The 20,487-nt window shown below is 47.1% G+C and overlaps 1 protein-coding gene across 11 annotated transcripts in view; it reads left to right on the forward strand.

Annotated features, from left to right (window-relative positions):
- Positions 1–20,487, forward strand: part of IRF2 (interferon regulatory factor 2) — a 102,762-nt gene that overhangs the window by 72,335 nt on the left and 9,940 nt on the right. For 9 of the 11 annotated variants that reach the window (XM_049632580.1, XM_049632578.1, XM_049632581.1 and 6 more), the window contains 3 exons: positions 4,470–4,634; positions 12,430–12,476; positions 13,807–19,162. In XM_049632580.1, coding sequence (XP_049488537.1) covers positions 4,470–4,634; positions 12,430–12,476; positions 13,807–14,115 — 521 coding nt within the window. In that variant the 3' untranslated portion in view covers positions 14,116–19,162. The remainder of the gene's footprint in view (positions 1–4,469; positions 4,635–12,429; positions 12,477–13,806; positions 19,163–20,487) is intronic. The other 2 variants (XM_049632575.1, XM_049632577.1) reach the window with 2 other exon arrangements.

Consider the following 20,487-nt stretch of genomic DNA (forward strand, 5'->3'; position numbering starts at 1 on the left):
AATTAGTATTTAACTCTTCATGATGCCTTTTCCTCGTGTCTAGAATGGGGACAGTAATTGTGCCTTCCTCATGGGGCTGTGGAGATTTATAGATGGGACGTACAGGGTGAGTGGGAAAGGCAAAGATTAAGTGCTTGGGAAGCCTTAGGCTTTGTACGATTACTTATCCGAGGGGATGTTCAGGTGCCTAGCAGGGTGCCACTTGTGACTTTATTTGCCTTAGGGGTTGCTAACAGTTCTGCTACTTGCCCGTCTTTTCAGGTGTCAGGAGTCAGGAGTCGGTGTCACTGGGGGCAAAGGCTAGTGGTTTGGGGAACTCGTGAGAGAGACATAGAGGCAGAGATTGGTCAGTGGATTAGGGGTTGTGCCTAAAGCACATCCAAAGAGCATCTCAGATGTTGAGATTTCCCTGTTTCTCTTCTGGGCTGGAACCTTACGGATTGGGACCTCAATGATGTTCAGATATTAAGTGAAATAATGTAAAATGAACCTCTTCTTGGCCGGTGCACTCAGTTGTGTAACCACCACTATATTCAAGACCTACGACATTTTATTACCCCTAAGCATTTCCTCCCCTTACCCCCAGCTTCTGGCAACCATGGCCCGCCCTATCTTCATCATTTCATCTAGGTTCTAAAAAGCCCGGCGCGCCAGAAGTCCTGACATTTGCTAGGAAACATTCATTGTCACATCCGGCCTTTGCAAGCGGCCATGGTCTCCTCTGGGACTCCGGCTCCAGTCGGTGAGCCTTGCCGTGTTCATTCATCTCTTTGTTTAGCAGAAATTCACTAGCTGCTCTCAGACATCAGCCACGAGCCTGGGCTACGACTTGATACACAAAGTTCTAATCCCAGTTCTCGGCTCTCTCAGGAGCCACAATTTGGTGGCGAAGATGACGCATCCAAATAAAAAGTTAAAAGGAGACATAAAGAATTAACTTGCAATAGGAGGCAGAAAGTCAGGAAGTGTCTCCAGGTCATGTCATGTTGTTAGTGTTGGCCGAGCAGTGGGGACCGCGAGTGAGGGGCGCTCTGGAAGGGGAGGTCAGACAGTTCTGGATGGTCAGGAAAAGGCTCCAGAAAGACAGAGGCATTCTGAATGCTGCCTGTTGCTCACCTTCCCCTTCCAACCCGTGTTACCGCCTCACTGAAGCCTTTGATGCTTCCCACTGGGAGAAAGTTCTCTACTGTCTTTTCTTTTCACACTGTCCTAAACTTCACCTCTCGAGCCTTCTGTGCTGACCAGGAGCCCTACGAGACAGCTCACAAACCAGGCCCTTGCTGGCTCGGTCATGTCCTGCCCCTCCCCAGTACGTGACAAGTTGTCCTACGAAGTAGGTGCTCAGCAAATCTTCCGTATGTTGAATGACCGAGTCGGGCATTCTGGGCAAAAGCAGCGAGGGCGAGAGTTCCTGGTCAGAGAGTTCGCGGGGCTGTTGTAGAGAGGAAGACTTTTGAGCTGCTGTCATTGGGTACAGTCCCAGCTCGCTTGCCGTCTATTTGCAACGACAGTGCAAGAGAGAATGAATTTTGGAGTATGGGAAGTTAACGTGGCTTCGATGGAAATCTAATTCATAGAAGAGCCTAATTGCCTTAGTGTGCAGGGTATTACTTGTAGCCAGCCCTCCTCGTACACACACCCCGTTTGGCTTCTATCTGCCGACTGCTTTTAGGACTTGGGAAATCTCGTTTTCCTGCCATTTTGTCTTCTGTGCGAGAAGAGGTGGAAGAAACTCGAGAGAGGTCGGTGTCAGCACTCAGTCTGTGTCTGGTGAACTGCATAATTGATGCTGTCCTGCTCAAATAGGATAGTCCAAAGATAAAATAAGAATTGGGGAGTCTGCTTGCCATATATAGTCTGCCTTCCTCCTCTTTAATTTTGTCCCCTCCAGGAGAACTTAGACAACATTCCATTTCCCTTCCCTTCTGAATGCTGTGGCTTTGTGGATGGTTATCACATCCCCAGATCTCCTTGCCCAGCCTCGTGCGTGCTTTTCCTCTCTTCCTTCCAGAACCCGAGAATCCTCACTCCCTTCTCAAGCCTTCTCCGAGTAGAATCAGGTCATGTTCTCCCTACGTCGGGCTGGTCATTTCATCTCCCTCCAAAAAAAGCAATTAAAACAGGAACTCATTTCTAAACAAAAATACCAGAGCAATGAAAATACTTTGAGCGGTTAAAACAAGCATTTGTCCATGATGGCAGACTTCTCAAGAAGATTGGAACACGGCGGCCTTCTTGCCTACCCTGATGGTCGGGAAGATGCGAGGGACACGGACACCGTACATAATCCACAGACTGTGTGACTTTGGAGAAGTCAGTCTACCTCTCTGTGCCTGAGTTAGTTTCTTAGTTGATCGTAGGATGATGGTGGTTTGCCTGTCATGGTCATGGGTGGAAATGTTAAAATAACTTACACGAGTAAAACATTGACTGTGATGGCAAAGTATTTTGAGGCCCTTGGGAAAACACTGTTATTCCTTTGTTATTTCCGTGGGTTTATTGGTGGCTGTTTTCAGGGATATTTCATCCAGTCAGTTGCCAACAGAAGTCTAAGGTCAGTTCTGTTGGAAAGTAGGGGAGGGCATTAGGGACATTCGAATTAAAACCACCGTAAGATACCACTGCACACCTATCAGAGTGGCTGACAGAAAAATAGTGGCCACGCCAGAAGCGGACGAGAATGTGCATAAATGAGATCATCCATACGTTGCTGGTGGGAATGGGAAACAGTACAGCCACGTCAAGCCAGAGTTTGGCAGTTGCTTGTAGAATGAAACATGAAGTTACCGTATGACCCAGCAATTGCATTCTTGGGCTTTTATCCCAGAGGGGTGGAAACTTAGGTTCACATAAAACCTGAACACGCATATTCATAGCAGCCTTATTTGTAACAGCCAAAACATGAAAACGGCCTCCTTCCCCAGCCTCTTGGGTGCCTTTCCTCTCTTCCTTCCGTGGCTGGAGAGTTAAACAGACTGTGCTATATCCACACCAGGGAATATTACTCGGCAGTGAACAGGAACCAACTGTTGGTATCCACAGCAACTTAGGTGAATCTCTAGGGAATTATACTGAATAAAAAGCCAATATAAAAAGGTTACTGTGTGAGCTCATTTATGAAACATCCTTGAAATGACACAAATTATGGAAATGGGGGACAGGTTAGTGGATGTCAGGGGTTAGAGATCATGGGGAAGAGAGGCTGAAGGAAGGCAGATATAAAAGAGTAACGTAGGAGATACTTGTGATGATGGACGTGTTTTGTATTTTGATTGTGCTGGCAAACATGAAACTCCGTAAGTGATAAAATTGCAGAAAGCTAATTGCGTGTGTGCATGCGCGCACACACACACACGCACGCACGCACGCACGCACGCACAGGAAAACTGAGGAAATCTGAACAAGATGCCTAGAATGTTATCAGTGTCGGTATCCTGGTATTGTACTGTAGTCTTAAATTTTAATTTTTTTAAGTTTATTTATTTTGAGAGAGAGCGTGCCGGTGGGGTAGGAGCAGAAAGAGAGGGGAGAGAGAGAAGCCCAAGCAGGCTCTGCATTATTAGTGCAGAGCCTGATGTGGGGCTCGAACTCGTGAACCATGGAATCATGACCTGAGCTGAAACCAAGAGTCAGATGCTTAACCGACTGAGCCACCAGGCGCCCCAGGAATTGTACTATAATCTTGCAAGATGCTTGCATTGGAGGAAACTGGATAAAGGGCACACAGGATCTCTCTATTACTTCTTCCAACTATACGTGACTCTATAATGACCTCAAACTAAAAGATTTAATTAAAAGGAAGTTGAGGCAGGATTCAGAGGCAAGGTGGTCGGAAATCATCTTGTCAGTGTTCTGGGGAGCTGGTGCTACCAATGTGTGTTGGGCTGGGAAAACCATTCTGTTCCACTGTTCAGATATTCCATCCAGTGGTCATGTTGCCTGCAGGGTAGGAAGGGGCTGGGAGTGTGAACAGAGCACCCACAGCTGGACATGACACAATGGAGTGGATTTTGGTGGTCCTTTCTCCTTAATAATAACATTTGGTAATATCTCTCTGGACCCAGGACCTGGAAAATGGCACAACAGCTTCCTTCGGAGCAAGAACAGAGGAAAGAAATGGGTCAAGTTCAAAGCACTGTCTTTCTGGCCCTGGGGCTAGGTCTGGATGCAGCCTCCAGTCCTGCAGGCTTGGCTGTGATTGGATTGAGTTTGGGACATTGCCACATGTAAGCACCATTGGCCAGCATGCTGGAAATAGCCCTGGGGAGCCAGGTTACTGGCAAGCTGCTTCTCTGGAGACATTAACCCAAAGCTAAAGCTGTCCTTCAGTTTCGTGGCCGATGACATGTGGTGACTGAGAATCTGACTCCTGACCATTCAGCTTTTTGGGGGAAGGTTTTCTTTCTTGAGAGCACATGTTAGAATCGTGAATCAGGCATCGGCGCCTGATGGCTGTCTTTTCTTTGAAGTTGTAGGACAGTCACATCTGGACAGCAACATCGAGGATCAAGAGATTGTCACTAATCCTCCGGACATTTGCCAGGTTGTAGAGGTGACCACCGAGAGTGACGAACAGCCGGTCAGCATGAGCGAGCTCTACCCTCTGCAGATTTCCCCCGTGTCTTCCTATGCAGGTAAGGGGGCAGGAGGGGAGCTTTGGAACTGGGCACAGATCAAGGTGGGGCAGCCCTTCAGGGTGGGGCCACCCACCCTCCACACAGCAGAGAATCTCTCCTCCGTCTTGGGAATTATTCTGGCTTTATTGTCTCAATGAACATCTCCTTGGGTACTTTTGTTCCCAGAAGTCATAGCCATAGCGTTTCTTTACTCGATCACCCATAACATCTTTGTGCATGACTAACAAATACTATTTCTTTGGAGAAGTAGTACATCTAAGGCTATTTTGTTTGCAGAAATCTGGAAGGGTGTGTTCGGTGGAATCTGAGTTTGACCAAAAACTGGATAGAACCTCGGGGACCATTTCTTCCAGCTCCTTCATTTTTACAAGTGAAACACTTATTCTAGGTCACATGGCCAGTGAGGGTTTGGGTCAGGACTTGAACTCAACCTTGAGACCTGGACCTTCATTCCACTCCGGCAAGTTTACTTTTTTCCACATATTTTCCCCTTCTTTTTCAATTTAGTAGAGCTTCTAATCAGGCCAGGTATCTGACTCCCCAGGGAAGGGCCACATAATGACCCAGGAGTAGGATTAGAACCAGTTTAATTTGGTTCTTCGATCCTTATAGAACAAACCAATGAGTCCTTTCTCTGCCAACATTACATCATCTTATACTCTCTGATGATCTCTGTTTAATTTTGGGGGGACTTGGTTATAATTAGGAAATATATATCCCGAGTCAATGTTATTGCTTGCAGACATTACAAAAAGAAAGCAGAGGTCCTATCATGAATAACTACAGTCAGCGCTCATAAATGTCGAGGAGTCCTTCCCAGTGTCCTTTCGTTAGGATGCTGCTCCCGTGACTGACACACAGTCGTGTTGGAATTGGGTTGATCGTGACAGGTTCCTTGTGAATTATCAGCCACTAACCTAACCTTTTAGTTCCTGAACATCAACTTTCTGGGTTTGTTTGGGTTTTTTTTTTTTTTAGCTTATTTTTTAAAGTCGTGGCTAAATAGACATAACACAGAACTGACCATTTTTGCTACCTTTAAGTGCACATGTCAGCGGCAGTAGGTGCCTTCACAGTGTTGTGTCGTCGCCATCCCCGCCATCGGTCTCCAGAACTTGTTCATCTCGCAAAACTGAAACTCTGTCCCCATTAAACACGAAGTCCCCGGTCCCCTCCCCCCAGCCCACCGAGAGCGACCACCATTCTGCATTCTGCTTCTGTGAATTTGGTTACTGTGGGGGGGTACCTCATGTGAGTGGAATCAAACAGTATTCCTCCTCTTGTGATGGGCTTGTTTCCTTTAATGCCCTCAAGGGCCTTTCTTCTGTGCTAAGAACATACAATGAATGTGAGATCAAACCTCGCCTACAAGAACCTTCTAATCTGTCAAACCGGATAAGCTTGTCATTATTTATTTGTCACATTTTGAGCCCCTGCATGTGCCTTTATGGTCTTTGCCAGGCCCCAGGAAGAATAACTACTATTTGCTGCAAGTTTCTCGTGCCCCGGGAACTGGGCTAACGGCCTGGTATCAGCTGACTTGTTTAATTATGAGAATAACCCTGTCAGCCTGGGTATCATCCTTATTCCCTCTTTAAAAATCACAAAACTCAGGCCAGTGTGGGTAAAGCAGTGTGTCCGGGGACGAACAACTGGTAAAACAGATAGAATCCACCTACATGTGGCTGGTGCCCAAAGCCTGTTCTTAACTGCCCCCCCTACCCCGCCCGCCCTCCCCTGTTATGCTGCCCTGGACAGCTGCACAGGGTTCTTCCGTTCAGTGTGCACCCACAGCCCTGATCTCAAGGACCCACCGAAGACGCAGAACGGCATGTTTATGCCTTAATTTTACAGCTGAGATAACACTAGGTTACTTTGCTTATATTTACGTAGCTATGGCTAAAAACGAGTGACTTTCTTCTACATCATGAGCTACAGGCATTATTCCACCCCGTGGGTTTGTTGTTTTAAGGGTCATAGTTTTATTTTTTTATTTTTTAAATTTTTTTAAAATTTTTTTAACGTTTATTTATTTTTGAGACAGAGAGAGACAGAGCATGAATGGGGGAGGGGCAGAGAGAGAGGGAGACACAGAATCGGAAGCGGGCTCCAGGCTCTGAGCCATCAGCCCAGAGCCCGACGCGGGGCTCAAACTCACAGACTGCGAGATCGTGACCTGAGCTGAAGTCGAACGCTCAACCGACTGAGCCACCCAGGCGCCCCAAGGGTCGTAGTTTTAGAATAGATGTTTCTGTTTATCTGTTGAAGACTTTCCGAAGACTTCTTGAGGATTCCGGAAAGACATTTTCTTGCTATTCTTCCCTCAGTGGCATTTTGCCTTAGCAGAAGAATCCCAAGGACAGCTGATCCGTGCAGAGAGAAATGAAAATTTCATTACCCTTTTCAGGATATTTGCATAGATTTGAAAAGAAGGATTCCAGTGCAGGCTGGCAGGCAGCTGGGGGGTGTTGTTGGAGCCTGGCTTTTCTGTCTGGCCTTTGGTTCTTTCCATTGTTTTTATTGTCTGAATTCTCCAGAACCTTTTGGAGTGAGGCTCATTGGCTAGAGCCAAAATGTTTCATCACGGCTGCTTTTCTAGAGCTTACCGATGTGAAATGTACCTGTTACGGATGGTGGCTGGTTTAAGTCTTTTCGACAGGAGTTTTACGGCTTTCTGCTAGGAGAGGCAGCTCTTTGGTTGTAATTCACTCTTCTTATTTTCCGTTCCCCAGAAGGATAGGCTGTTTGTGTTTTCGTGATAAGATTCCTTTGTTTGGACTGGAATTCAACTGTCGACTTCCTCCAACCATTTTCATTCACTTGTTTAGGAAACTGGTATTCGGAGGCTGTTGTTTATTATTTTTTTACCCTCACTGATCACTGAAATCTAATCCAGTAGCATTACAAAACCACATTCAGTTTTGCAAGTCTGTCTAAATTTTGTGGCGAGCAAGAAAAGAGGTGGTTTCTTCGAGTGGAGGTACTTGTGTTGGATGTTTGAAGACAATATAAAATTCTTGCTGGATTCTTAAAACTTTCACCCTGGGGAGAGATAATCCCAAAGGCCAACCTTGGGAAACTCTGGAGGACGGTCATTTTATATTTAAAGGTTTATTATAAAGTGGCGCCTTGCATGATGTATCTATGGCACCAGGATTTTATTACGTAATTGATGGTTTAGTAAAAGAAAGCCATAGCAATATATGGTGGAGGGCTGGAGAAGAGTTAGAGGAGAGAATATAATACAAAGGATTGATTGGTTATAACCAAGAGAATGGAAATTGCCTATTGACCTGGAACGGGCAGTGAAGACTTCCTTAAGGAAACCATAGTAGGCTTGCATTTGGTTGGGTGGGGCGAAGATAAAAGTACTTTGAAATTAAGAACACTCTGATTTGAATCTTTTGATTGAGCTTTCCAGGGAGTTGAGCAAAGGATGGACGGAAAGAAATCCTTGTCAATCTTATTAATAAAGCTTATGGAATAAGAGCCTTCCAGAAAATGTACCAGGGTATCAGCATGCAAAAAGGCTTTAACACTACACATATTGCATGATTGCACATGGCACATATTGTGTAAAGACGTATTGTTTTCCTCCCCATAATGTTCCTGAGGTGTTTGGACAGTAAAAACTGTGCTAAAGTGGAGTGGGAACCCAAGGCTAGTGTCATCCTAGAACCACCGCTCTGGAAGAAGAACCTCAGAGATCAGCCTACCCAAGGGTTGACCCCCTTCCCTCTCACCAGTCACTTTCAGGGAAACTGGGACCACCGTGTTGAAATGAGCTACTCACGTACCTGTTACCGCTCTGCACGTACTTTATTTAAATTTTTTTTTTTTTTACATTTTTTTTTGAGAGACAGAGACAGAGCACAAGTGGGGGAGGGGCAGAGAGAGAAGGAGACAGAATCTGAAACAGGCTCCAGGCTCTGAGCTGTCAGCACAGAGCCCGACGTGGGGCTCGAACCCACAAACCATGAGATCATGACCTGAGCCGAAGTCAGACGCCCGACTGACTGAGCCACCCAGGCACCCCTGCACGTACTTAGTCACTAGTGCTAGTCAAGCAACTCCCAATTTTTTTTATTCCATTGTATTCACAACCAGTAAAAAACCAAATCCAGACTAATCAAAAGGGAAAACAAGATAACAGTACAGGCTGATATTGGGCAGTAGCATTGACCCAGAAGCAGTAGCTCCAATGAACACATTTGTCACATACAAAAGGATCTCAGGGTGCCTGGGTGGCTCAGTCAGTTAAGTGTCTGACTTCGGCTCAAGTCATGATCTCAGGGATTGTGAGTTCGAGCCCTGCATCGGGCTCTGTGCTGACAGCTCAAGAGCCTGGAGCCTGCTTGGCATCCTCTGTCTCCCTCTCTCTCTGCTCCTCCCCTGCTCATGCATTCTCTCTCTCTTTCTCTCTCTCAAAAAATAAACATTAAAAAAAAAGGGGGGGGGTTCTTGAGAATGGTAATGGTGAGGAAAACCAAGGAAACAGAGGAAAATGGGCCTGTGTGCACCTCAAAGACACTGTGAGCTGGTGATTTGGGGCAGCCAGAAGAGCTGTAGTTATTCCAGAGAGAAGGGTCTCGGGTCCTCAGGCTGGAGCTTCACGCATCCATCTGCTCCTAGGTAAAAGGCACTCAAGGCCATTCTTTTAGACAACTAAAAAATCTCAGCTTGCTATTATGGAGCTGTTGTTATATACTGTTATGAAATGCAGTTACTTCAGAAGTGATCTTAATCTAGAAACCATGCTCTCCACTGACATTTGCGTTAAGTTCAGAACACGTATGTCTTTTCTTGTCTCAGACCGTCTCCCTGCAGTTGAAAACTGGGTACTTAAAGGCAGTTAACATTCTGACGGTGGTCATGGTCTCTGCGAGGTCTTCCCAAGGAGTCTCCCCAGGGTCTGCCTTCCAACCTGTCCCGCCGCTGGGGCTCGGGCTGTGGCGGAATCCCGGAACCTTGGTGGTAACTGCTCATTTTCACATATCTCCAGGCCCCGACACACGCCTGTTGGCATCTGTTTGTTTCTTTTTATTTCAAGGGGAAAGGAACCGAAGGTGATGGCATTTAGGGAGGGTACTTAGGAGCAAAAGGGGTCTAGACATGTAGGAAAGGAAGAGAAACCTTGGCTTTGGAGCACAAAGAAAGCTAAGCCTAAAAATGGAAAGGGGATCTTGAAATTTCAGCTGGAGGAGCAGGAGAGCTTCAGGAAGCAGGGCTGCTGTGTTCGGTGCCCGGGGCCCTGGGCTCAGACTCGCAGTTTTGTTTTCTCTCCTCCGTGCTGACTCAGGCCACAACTCTGGCAGGTTTCTCAACATCTCTGTTCCTCATTCTTCTTGGGAGTGGCAATACTGATTCCTGCCTCCTCGGGAGACCGAGCTAGCCCAAGGGTTCCGTGAGCAGGGGAATTTCCCTTTTTTGTTGTTTTTAACTTGTTTTTGTGTGGAAACGTTTCTTGTGCCTGGTGTTGCCAGCCAGCGTCATTAGCGGCCGAGGCCCGGCCTTGTCCCGGTGGCTGTTGCTCCCAGTCGGGGAGGGAAGTCTTGTCAGTCTGAGGAGAGGAGAGGCCCGTATCCTATCTAGGTGCTCCTGGTCAGCCCTCGGGGATCACTCAGGCCCTGGGGGTGGGGGGCTGGGGGACAGTCACTGGAGGACAGTGGCTGATCCAGGCGTAAAAAGGCTCCAGGGTGGGCCCAATGTGGTCAACATTCTTGATTTGTCTGGTTAAGGAATGAATGAACCTGTGGCCCAGTTTATCCGTTTCTTCTTTAACCTTGACTTCATCGAGATCCTGCTCTGTGGCCAGTGCTCCGGGTGGGTGAAAAGGCTTCGTCTGGGCTGGAGCCATCGGGGTCCTGGCTGTGCCACCCGCCAGATGTGAGACTGGAGGCCAGTCCCTCAGTAGATTTAGGATGGAAAGAGGTAGAAGGTGCTAGAACACATGAGCTTTTCTGCATAAGCGGGGGGGTTGGGGGGGCGGTATGGAAATAGGAGCTGCTCCCCGACTGACGATCTCAGTCAGGGCTGAACAAGACCCACGTGCAAAGACACCAGCACTGCTGACACAGCTCTCTAGAAAAGTACATTGTGATGCTTTCTCTAGGCCTTGTCTGTAAATGAATGACTCAGACTCCGAGATCTCTAAGGGTCAGTGTATTTCTCTGCCCTCTGTGCTTTCGTTTCTCCATGCTGCAAACACTGAACAGCCGCACGCCATCATTTTTTTATTTAAAAACGAATTTTTTTTTTTACCTAAAAAATTTAATTAATTACTTATTTATTTTAATTTTATTATTTTTAACTAAATTTTAAATAATTTTTCAACATTTTAATTTAATTTTTTTTTCTTTCTTTAAAAAAATCCTGTATGCACAGGTGATATGTGATCAATCACTTGCTATTGACTTTGACTGTGTTAATCTCCGTGTTGTGCGAATCCAGTGTTGAGCAAGGCTGATGAACTCAGGATAAAGGTGTGCTATCGTTTATTGAGTGTATGCCGTGGGCCAGGCCCTGTGGTAGGCCTTTTCCCACATATCCTCTCACTGATTCATCACTCAGTCCTCTTTGGAAGAGGTCCGTACTCCTGTTTGACAGATGAGGAAGCTGCATTTTGTGAAATTGAGTAACCTGCCGTGTGTCTCACAGCTGGCAGACTGAATTGGGATGGCAACCTAATTGGTTATCTGTCGCTGCACAACAACATAACCACAGACGCAGCGGCTTAAAACAACACACATCCATTATCCCGCCCCGGTTTCTGAGGGCCAGGAGCGCAGGCATGGCTTAGTGGGGTTCTTTGCCCAGCATATTGCCTGCACAGACCTGTGGTCAAGGTGCGATCCGGGGCTGCTAGCTCGACTGAGGACGGAAGTGGTGGGGAGAGTCTTCTTCTAAGCTCACATGGTTTGGGGGGGGGAGGGGAATGTAGTTCTTTGCAGGTTGGCAAACTGAGAACCTCGGTTTCTTGCTGGCTGTTGGCTGGAAGCAGCTCTTACTTTTTGGTCATGCAAACCTTCCCAACATGGCTTCCTCAAAGCCAGCCAGGGAGAAAGTCTCCTCACGGGACAGCATTCGGTCCTCGTTAACGTAACCACACACATCCCATCGCTCACTGTGTTCTGTTGCTTCAAACCAAGTCTCAGGTCCCACCTACGCTCCAGAGGAGGGAATCCCAACGAGCAAGTAAACACCAGGAAGGAGATGAGGATCATGGGAGCCCCCCCTAGAATCTGTCCGCCACAGTAACCCGGGTGGGAAATGTAACTTTATAAACCCAACATAGAAGTATGAAAGGGACATGAGGTAAAGGACCAGATCCAAGTAAGTGGGGGTAATCCAGGAAGGCTCTGAGTCGGGACTTGAGTGAACTGACAGGGATGGAAAGAAAGCACGAGTGGGGTGCGTGGATGGATCAGCCCTGAGGAAAGGGGGTGAGGCAGACGCAGGAGGGAGCGGAGAGCAGATTGGCATCCTGGGGACCAACACCCCATCCTGGGAGGCGGCGGCCATGAAAAAACATAGCCTGGCTCCCAGAAAGGGAGCTACCCCCCAACTCTAAAACTTTTCTCGGGAGGGCCAAAATCAGAGACATAAAATCCACTGCAATGTCTCCCGAGCCCCAAGTGCTTAACTTTACAAAGGGGTTGAAGACGAGTTCGCTGACCCATTTCTTTTGGGAAAAAAAAAAAAAAGTGCTGATATATTTTTCAAATACTGCCTGAGCCTCACGACAGTTGGAGCGGCAGGAATGATGGCCCTGTGTTTTTCTCTCTGTGAACAGAAAGCGAAACTACCGATAGTGTGCCCAGTGATGAAGAGAGCGCCGAGGTAAGCATGGCGGCCGCCACTCGGCTCCAACCGACGCTGTGGGAAACCATTTCCATTCCCATCCAGCACCTCGGTGTCCCGGCTGCTGGTTAAGCTGCTCTGTGTTTGACCATGAGTTTTCCTGGAGGAGTGTGTGTGTGTGTGTGTGTGTGTGTGTGTGTGTGTCTTAAAATATACATAACATGAAATTTACCACACTTTTGGATTTTGAATTCTAAATTTAAGCTTTGGGACCTGAGCGGGAGGCAAGAAGAGAGTGAGATGTTACTATTAGAAAAAGAGGCTATGACGGCAGGAAAAGGAAACTCAAGTGGAGGCCAGGAACTGTTGATATTCTCACCACTATAAACATCCCAGTTCAGCCGCAGAAATAGAACGTCCAAGTGGCCAAGAGCAGTGACCGGAAGTAACTGTCAGAAAGTGCTAATAAGCAAATGTATCGGCACCTTTACCTGGAGTCCCCTCTCTCTGTGATCGGCGCCGAGGCTAGATGTGTGTTCAGTCTGGATTCCCAGTCGCCTGCTTCCCATTTCCCTGCTCGAGGCTGGGCTCACACAATGGCAGGAAATGGCTGTAATGTGATGGAAAGCATTCCTGCTAAGGGCCTGCTTTGTGTCTGTATTTGAGGTAGAGGGACTGACCGACTAATGGTTGTTTTTAATCCGTCATTTCCCAGTGTACTAAATACTTCAAATAAGAGTCCAGGAATTCTGCAAAGACAGGAAGCGTAGATGCGCACATGCCAACCCTGTTTCTTCAAGGTCAGAAATTCCAGCTCATCCTCTGAGCGAAGCCACCTTGGAGGCCCCCTGTTTGCTCGGCACACTGGAGCTCTAAGCTATACCCATTTGAAGACAACGGAAGGGCTTCTACCCTCCCGAGTTCCTCACTTCCCTTTCTCTGAAAACGCAGATTGACTCACAGATTGGATTGGGCCAGGAGTGAGGAACCAAGTCTCTATGACAGACCAGCCATGATGACCTAAAACCTAACCTAACGATCAGGCTGGGTGGTTGGAGGAGAGGGGAACCAGAAACCCAAGTTGCTGCCTTGTTTTCCTGCCTTCATAGAACAGTCTTGCCTGTTTTTTCTGGGAGGTAGCAAATGGGAATTGATAAAAAGGGAAGAGAAACCATTGCTTGGGATGTGAATAGCTGGGTATGGATGTCAGTTGAGGGCTGTCGAGACGCTAAGCTTCTGTTCATTCCACGCCTCTTAAGAAATTCATTTAACACACCGACACGTGGGAACAGTGGTGCCTCTTTATAGAAAGCCGTTCGGTAGAAGGCAAAGAAAAAAGATGTATCTCTCGATTATTTTTCTTTGCAAGGGACGACCACACTGGCGGAAGAGGAACATTGAAGGCAAACAGTACCTCAGCAACATGGGGACACGAAGCACCTACCTGCTGCCCAGCATGGCGACCTTCGTTACTTCCAACAAACCTGACCTCCAGGTCACCATCAAAGAGGAGAGCTGTCCGGTGCCTTACAACAGCTCGTGGCCCACTTTACCAGACCTCCCCCTCCCGCCCTCCGTGACCCCAGCGCCCAGCAGCAGTCGGCCGGACCGGGAGACGCGGGCCAGCGTCATCAAGAAAACGTCAGATATCACCCAGGCCCGCGTCAAGAGCTGTTAAGCCTTTGACTTCCCCCGGTGGTTGTTGGGATGTCTTGGCTGTGTTTTGTTGTTTGTTTGTATTTTATTTTTCTCTCTGACACCTATCTTAGACAAATCTAAGGGAAAAAGCCTTGACAATAGAACATTGATTGCTGTGTCCAACTCCAGTACTGGAGCTTCTTTTTAACTCAGGACTCCAGCCCATTGGTAGACGCGTGTCTCTAGAGCCTGCTGGATCTCCCAGGGCTGCTCCCTCAAGTTCAAGGACGTCATAGGACCAACACCCACACGGGCAGCGCGGTGCTGCGTTGCCTGCGGTCAAGGCCAGCACAGTGGAGTGGATGCCTCAGAACGGATGAGAAAATGTGAACTAGCTGGAATTTTGTATTCTTGTGAATATGTACATAGGGCAGCACTAGCGACGTTGCAGTCTGCTTCTGCACCTTATCTTAAAGCACTTACAGATAGACCTTCTTCTTGTGATCTTGCTCTATTTCACGGCACATTTCAGCGTTCCCCCTTCGCGGCCCTTTGTGTCCTGCCTCCCGGCCCGTCCCCTCCACTTCCCTTTCCTCCTTGTCCTCCCCGCAGAGGCTGCGTTCCGCATCCCTGAGGAGGAGAAGAAGAAAAAGAGCTTCTCCACAGATGTCCCATTTTTAAGACTGCTTTCAAAAAAAAAAAGAAAGAAAGGAAGAAAGAGAAAATCTAATCTGCTGTGCTTGAATGCCACGCGGTACAGAGGAAAACTATCATGGAGATATTATGCAAATTCCCAGATTTGAAGACAAAAATATTCTAATTCTAACCAGAGCAAGCTTTTTTATTTTTTATACAGGGGAATATTTTATTCAAGGTAAAATTCTAAAGAAAATATAATTGTTTTTTATCTTTTCTACAGCAAATTTATAATTTTAAGATTCCTTTTCTTGTTTATCAGCAGTTGTTATTACATCCTTGTGGCACATTTTTTTTTAATTTTGTAAAGGTGAAAAAGCTTTTATGAGCTCATGTAGCAATCAAATTATCCTGTGGATTGATAATAAATGAATATGATATATAGTTAAATTTTTAATGGGCATCATGCCTGACTTTGTCTGTGTCTACTTGGGAGCACCACCATGGGACAGGGCTGGACAAGTATCGTTGCTTCTTGGGCATCAAAACTTTCTCCCATTTCAACCACGAGAAACCCCGGGGGGTTCTTAACCATGAGGACCAAATGGCCTCTTCTCTCGAATGCTCACCATGAGCCAGGTGCCAGGCTGCGTGTTTTACAGGAGTTCCCTTTCTCACTCATCAAGGTTGTGTCCAGGATAGAGACTTCTCTCCATTTCACATGGAAGAAATGGTGACTTTTAAAATGCCTTTGCTCAAGGTCACGTGGGTAGTAATCAAGGGCACGAATGAAGCCCAAGTCTGGTGTGACTGTGGAGGCAGTCATTTACCTGCTCCCCCCTCTCCTTCTCCACCTCTGTGCTGCTCCTGTTCTTCCCCATAGGCTTATACATAAGACGAAAATTTTGTATTTTTAAAAAAAAAATTTTTAAGAACGTTTATTTATTATTGAGAGACAGAGTGTGAGCATGGGAGAGGCAGGGAGAGAGGGAGACACAGAATCTGAAGCGGGCTCCAGGCTCTGAGCTGTCGGCACAGGGCCCGACACGGGGCTCGAACGCACAAACTGTGAGATCATGACATGAGCCAAAGATGGACGCTTAACCTACTGAGCCACCCAGGCGCCCCTGAAAATGTTGTATTTATGTCACACACCAGGCCCAAGGGCAAGACGTTTTCAGTAACAGGAGGTACCTGTTGGGTTCCTAGTCTCCATCAGTCCTCATTCCAGGACCTGACCCTTAGACTGAGAAGCTGCCCTCAGTACATAGGACATGTCTTTTTGCATGAGAAAACTCCAGACTCCATCACCCATTTGTCATTTCAAGGTGTATACCTGACCTTGGCAAAGCCACTGCGCTAACCTCTCCTGCTTCCGAGATGTCTACAAAATCCGAAAACTGAGGCTTAGCTGCCTGTCTGCTACCTCCAGGGTTGTGGAGGAGATTGCCAAGTTAATTTTTGAAAAGGTTCCTTCAATGAAAGGACAGTGAGCTGTTTTTATGCTTTTCTCCATGTGTGGCTACAGACATAATGAGCGGTCATAACATTATCCAGCTCTGAACGGAAATTAACTGAAGCATTTTCCTGGTTGATGTGTTGAAATGCCACATCTGGATGGTTGACTGCTTCTGCGAGGAGCACTTTGTGGACCGTGTGTTTACCTCAATTTCATGGGTGAGCCTCACTTTCTTAGTGAAAAAAGTCCCAGAGAACCTACTCGTCTTCAGAGTCCTAAATAGAGGAGTCCAGCTCTCTGTGACTTGTATCTAAGTCCTTTTATTTGACCCTCCCGTTTTAAAATAAATTAAAAAAAAAAAAATCGTAGCAGAACGTGGCCCTAAGCCACGTGGCCTGGCAGTCACTGGTTTGTGGGTCGCTCCTGGTCCCCGTCCCCTTCTCTCTTCCCAGCTTGTTTCTCTGAGGAGCCAGCTCACATCCTGCCCCTTTGCGCAGCTCTGCGCCACCCCCGCTTGCGTCCCCCACCTCTGTGGGTGTAACCAAGACTTCCAGAACCTGACCAGGTGAAAGAAAGTTCAGGATTTGGAAATGCACAATTGAAGTCCCAAGGATCATCATCCATGGCGGTGGAAAACAGAACCCCGTTTAAATTCTTTCTGAGGAAGGCTGTATTGTTTCTAAGTGTTACTAGCCAGTTGTGTAGAAAACAATGGTGGGGGTTGACATGAGGAAGAAAAGCAAATGAGATGGGGCATCTCAGGGACTCAAGCCTCAGACCTTGTTGTTGTCAGTTAGAGGAAGTACCAGGGACATGTGCTCCGTTTGGCTCGCGCCTGTGTGAGCTGATAGGCTTTTATGATGGGCTGTGTGTGTGTGTGTGTCTAAGTAGCAAGTTGGATGGAACGACTTCTGGAACGATAATCTCCATTCTCTGCAGCCGGCATCCAGGGCTCTCCCCTGATAACAGAAACAGTGTACAGCTATGAGCTATGAATCCAGTGACAGGATCTTTCTCCCAGTCAGAAGGCCGAGAGAACCCAGCACATCCTCCAACTGCACAAGGCTTCCAGAACACCATTTGCAAGTGTCTAAATAAATCCATGCTCAACCGTAGCATTTTTTCAATGTTTTGATGAAGTAACTGCCAAAGGAGGTGTTTAGTCTGCGCAAATGTATTTATAGAGGAGAAGAAATACACATGGAAAGAAATCCACACAAATCCATTGGACATCAACCCCCCCCAAACAGTATCCCTTTTTTGCTCCTCGCTTCTCAAGTATACTAAACTATCAGGTACCCACTAAGGAGATAAAAATTTTAAGGATGAGGAAGATTAGAGATTTGGTCTCAGCATTCTGAATTTTAAAACTTGTGCTTTTGGAAATATTTTGCATGTGAATGAAAAAGACGTTAAGCCCCAATGGCCTCCTGCCCTAAACCAGAGAGAGGGAACATTAGACATTCCATTTGCTTGAGGCTGTTCTTTGAACGTTGAATTCATTAGGTTTTAAAAGCCCCTGTTATTCTAGCTGTGGACCAACAGACTCAGATAAAAGGTGAAAGTAAGAACCCCACTCTTCTGCCAAATTTCTACTGAAGAAAGACAAAGAGCAGGCGAGGAAGAGGTTTGCAACGAGGTAGCCGAGAAGGGTCCCTGGCATGCAGTCTCAGTACCAGTTTCGGTTTGGAAAGAGAATGGAAACAGAAACTGGTTTTTACCTGGTGGTGTTCAGTTACCTCATCCTAAAATTCCATCCAGTGGTGTACCCAGGGCCACGATGATCATAGCCAGCGGGAGGCGAACCTGACCAGCCAAGGGCACCGGGAGCCAGCTCTGCGTCTGTTCCCGGGCCACAGTGGACCCCTTCCCAAGAGTGTCACAGCCCACGGGACTGTAGGCTTCTCGGGGCTGTGTCTCAGTCATGCCTGCATCCCAACATGAGGAACAAGGTTGGCAGTCACCCCCAGAATCTCTTCCTCCTCCTCCTCCTCCTCAGAGATCGACCATTCCTGTGTCAAAAGGACAGGGCTGGGGCTCGGGAACGTGGCCAGCCCCAGACCTGGAGAGGAGCCCCACGGCGTGCCAAGAAGGTGCTGGGTGAAACGTTAACACCCTGAGGCTGCCTGGCCTCTGGGCCCCAGCGCGCCCTTCTGGACACTGACCCCGTCCCCACGCTGCAGCTCGGGCATCCCTGGCTGTGCTGTGGGGGCAAATGAGGGTTTGTTGCGTTTCCTTCTGTGGCTGTGCTAACAACAGGTGCAGGGGCTCCGTGTCTCTGCTACTGAAAATAGTGCCTGGAAGGAAGGAAGTGGCCAGGCCTAATAGCTGGTTTTAGCAGAAATGTTAAGTCTGTCCAAGAACTTGAGTCATGCTGTGGAAGGAGCAAGATGCAGGACATCGCAGAGTGCACACAGTCCGAAAAACATTTTCTGGAGTCCTTTGACCAATTTCATTAGACGGAAAGCTGCATGTGCACTTCTGTTCCTCTAAGCAAGCTGCTCTTTGGAAGTTTGGTCATTTGCTCTGTAGCTGCTCTGTAAACACAGGGGAATGGAGAATGCTGGCTCCGGGGAATGTGTCGTGCCGGGATTGTGCAAGCACCGCTCGGTGAACCCCTTACACGCGTGGCTGGGGAAACACCACCATCACATGCCATGGCCTGCGCGGCACCAACAGTTGATTTTAATAACACAACTGTTTTTGCAGGTGCAAAAAATTCCAGAGCGATTGCATCTCTCAGTTTCAGTTTTGGTTGAGAAGAACGTTTCAAAATTGAAACACCCCAACACCCATCCGCATGAATCCTCAGGGAAGGAGAATACCCAAAATGTTCCATCTGCCAAAAGCTTGGGGCCCAGATCTGAGGATGCTCATGTTCTCCTAATTTTCCCCAAGGCACCAGTTGAAAGGTGTTGACATTTCGAATCAACAAGTTATATGCTTGAACCCGCTGTCTGAAGTTTCAGGATAATGTTAGCAGCTAAAGAAGGTGAGTTCCTTTGGATTAGGGATGGCTAAGCCTTTATTCACTCCTAGAAATAACATTGATAAATATTCTCTGTGGAGTTCACTGTTCTGACTCCCAAAGAGGTTATAAACTCGGATTTCTCTTGTCTTTCCCAGAGGATCTAATGCAATAAATCCTGCAGTACCTTTTTCTCTGGGAAGTTCACATATTGTAGTCTTAATGTAACTGTGAAATACAGATGAGATTTCATTTCATATTCATAGGCTGAGCTCCAACACATCCAGGGTAGAGGCAAACAGGAATCTTAGTAAAAGTGCAAATTACAACTCCAAGCCTTTGCTCAAATTTCACCCCATGGCTTCAGGGGTCACAGCAACACGGCTGTGATCTGGGAATGAAGACACAGGCTGGTTGAATAGATTGATGTTTGCAAACTTTTATGTGCAAGCTTGATTTAAAGTAATGTGATTCCAAATGCCTTTCTGTAGCATCTCATGAATTTAATTAGGGTCACCAATCATCTTGGTTTGCCCAGGACTGAAGGAGTCCTGGGATCAGGGGGCTGGGCCAGCGGGAGCGGGGAGGGGGGGGCGGCTTTAGTGGTGAAACTGAGAAAGTCTCAGGCAAGCTGGGAGGAGTTAGTCACCCTAAATTTAATGCCAAGATCCAGAGAACAGATACCATTTTGTGTTCTTTGAGGATTTTCTAAACCCAAGTGGAAGCTTCATGAGGAGGTGTTATTGAGGGTATATTGTTGATGAGTCTATTACTAATACATTAATTTAGTAGTAGTGTTCTGTTAAGAAAAGATTCACTCATTGGACACTCTCTATTGTGTTCTCAATAGTTGCCAGGGCTGTTCTAAGTGTTAGAAAACTGTACAGATACGAACAAAACTAAGTCCTTGTTCCAGCAGGGATGGACAGTCAACCAATAAATCATCTTTGAGTGACAGTAATAAATACTATGGAGAAAAATAAAGCTGGGTAAGAGAGATAGGGAGTGAACGGGGGTATTCAGACTTTCATTTTAGAGCTTAAAGGATCAGTTGAAGTGTTGGCAGTTGCAAAGACCAGCAGTTAGTGGGAAATAAGGAAAACAGTGTGTATCAGCAGGGTTCAGTTGCAGGAAACAGAAACCACTCTAGCTATTTTAGGCAGCAAGGCAATGAACAGAGAGAAGCAGGTGTTTACTGCATTGTTTGGAAAGCTGGAGGAGCTGACTTGGTTCCATAGCTGCCACTGCCGTGAAGCTCGGAAATCAGGAGGCTGCCGCTGTAAGGAATGACTGAGAACACATTGCTGTCCCTGAAATGTGAGAAGTAAGAAGTGCCTGTCACCCCCCTT

The sequence above is a fragment of the Panthera uncia genome, chromosome B1 (assembly GCF_023721935.1).
Source record: "Panthera uncia isolate 11264 chromosome B1, Puncia_PCG_1.0, whole genome shotgun sequence".
Taxonomy (NCBI): domain Eukaryota; kingdom Metazoa; phylum Chordata; class Mammalia; order Carnivora; family Felidae; genus Panthera; species Panthera uncia.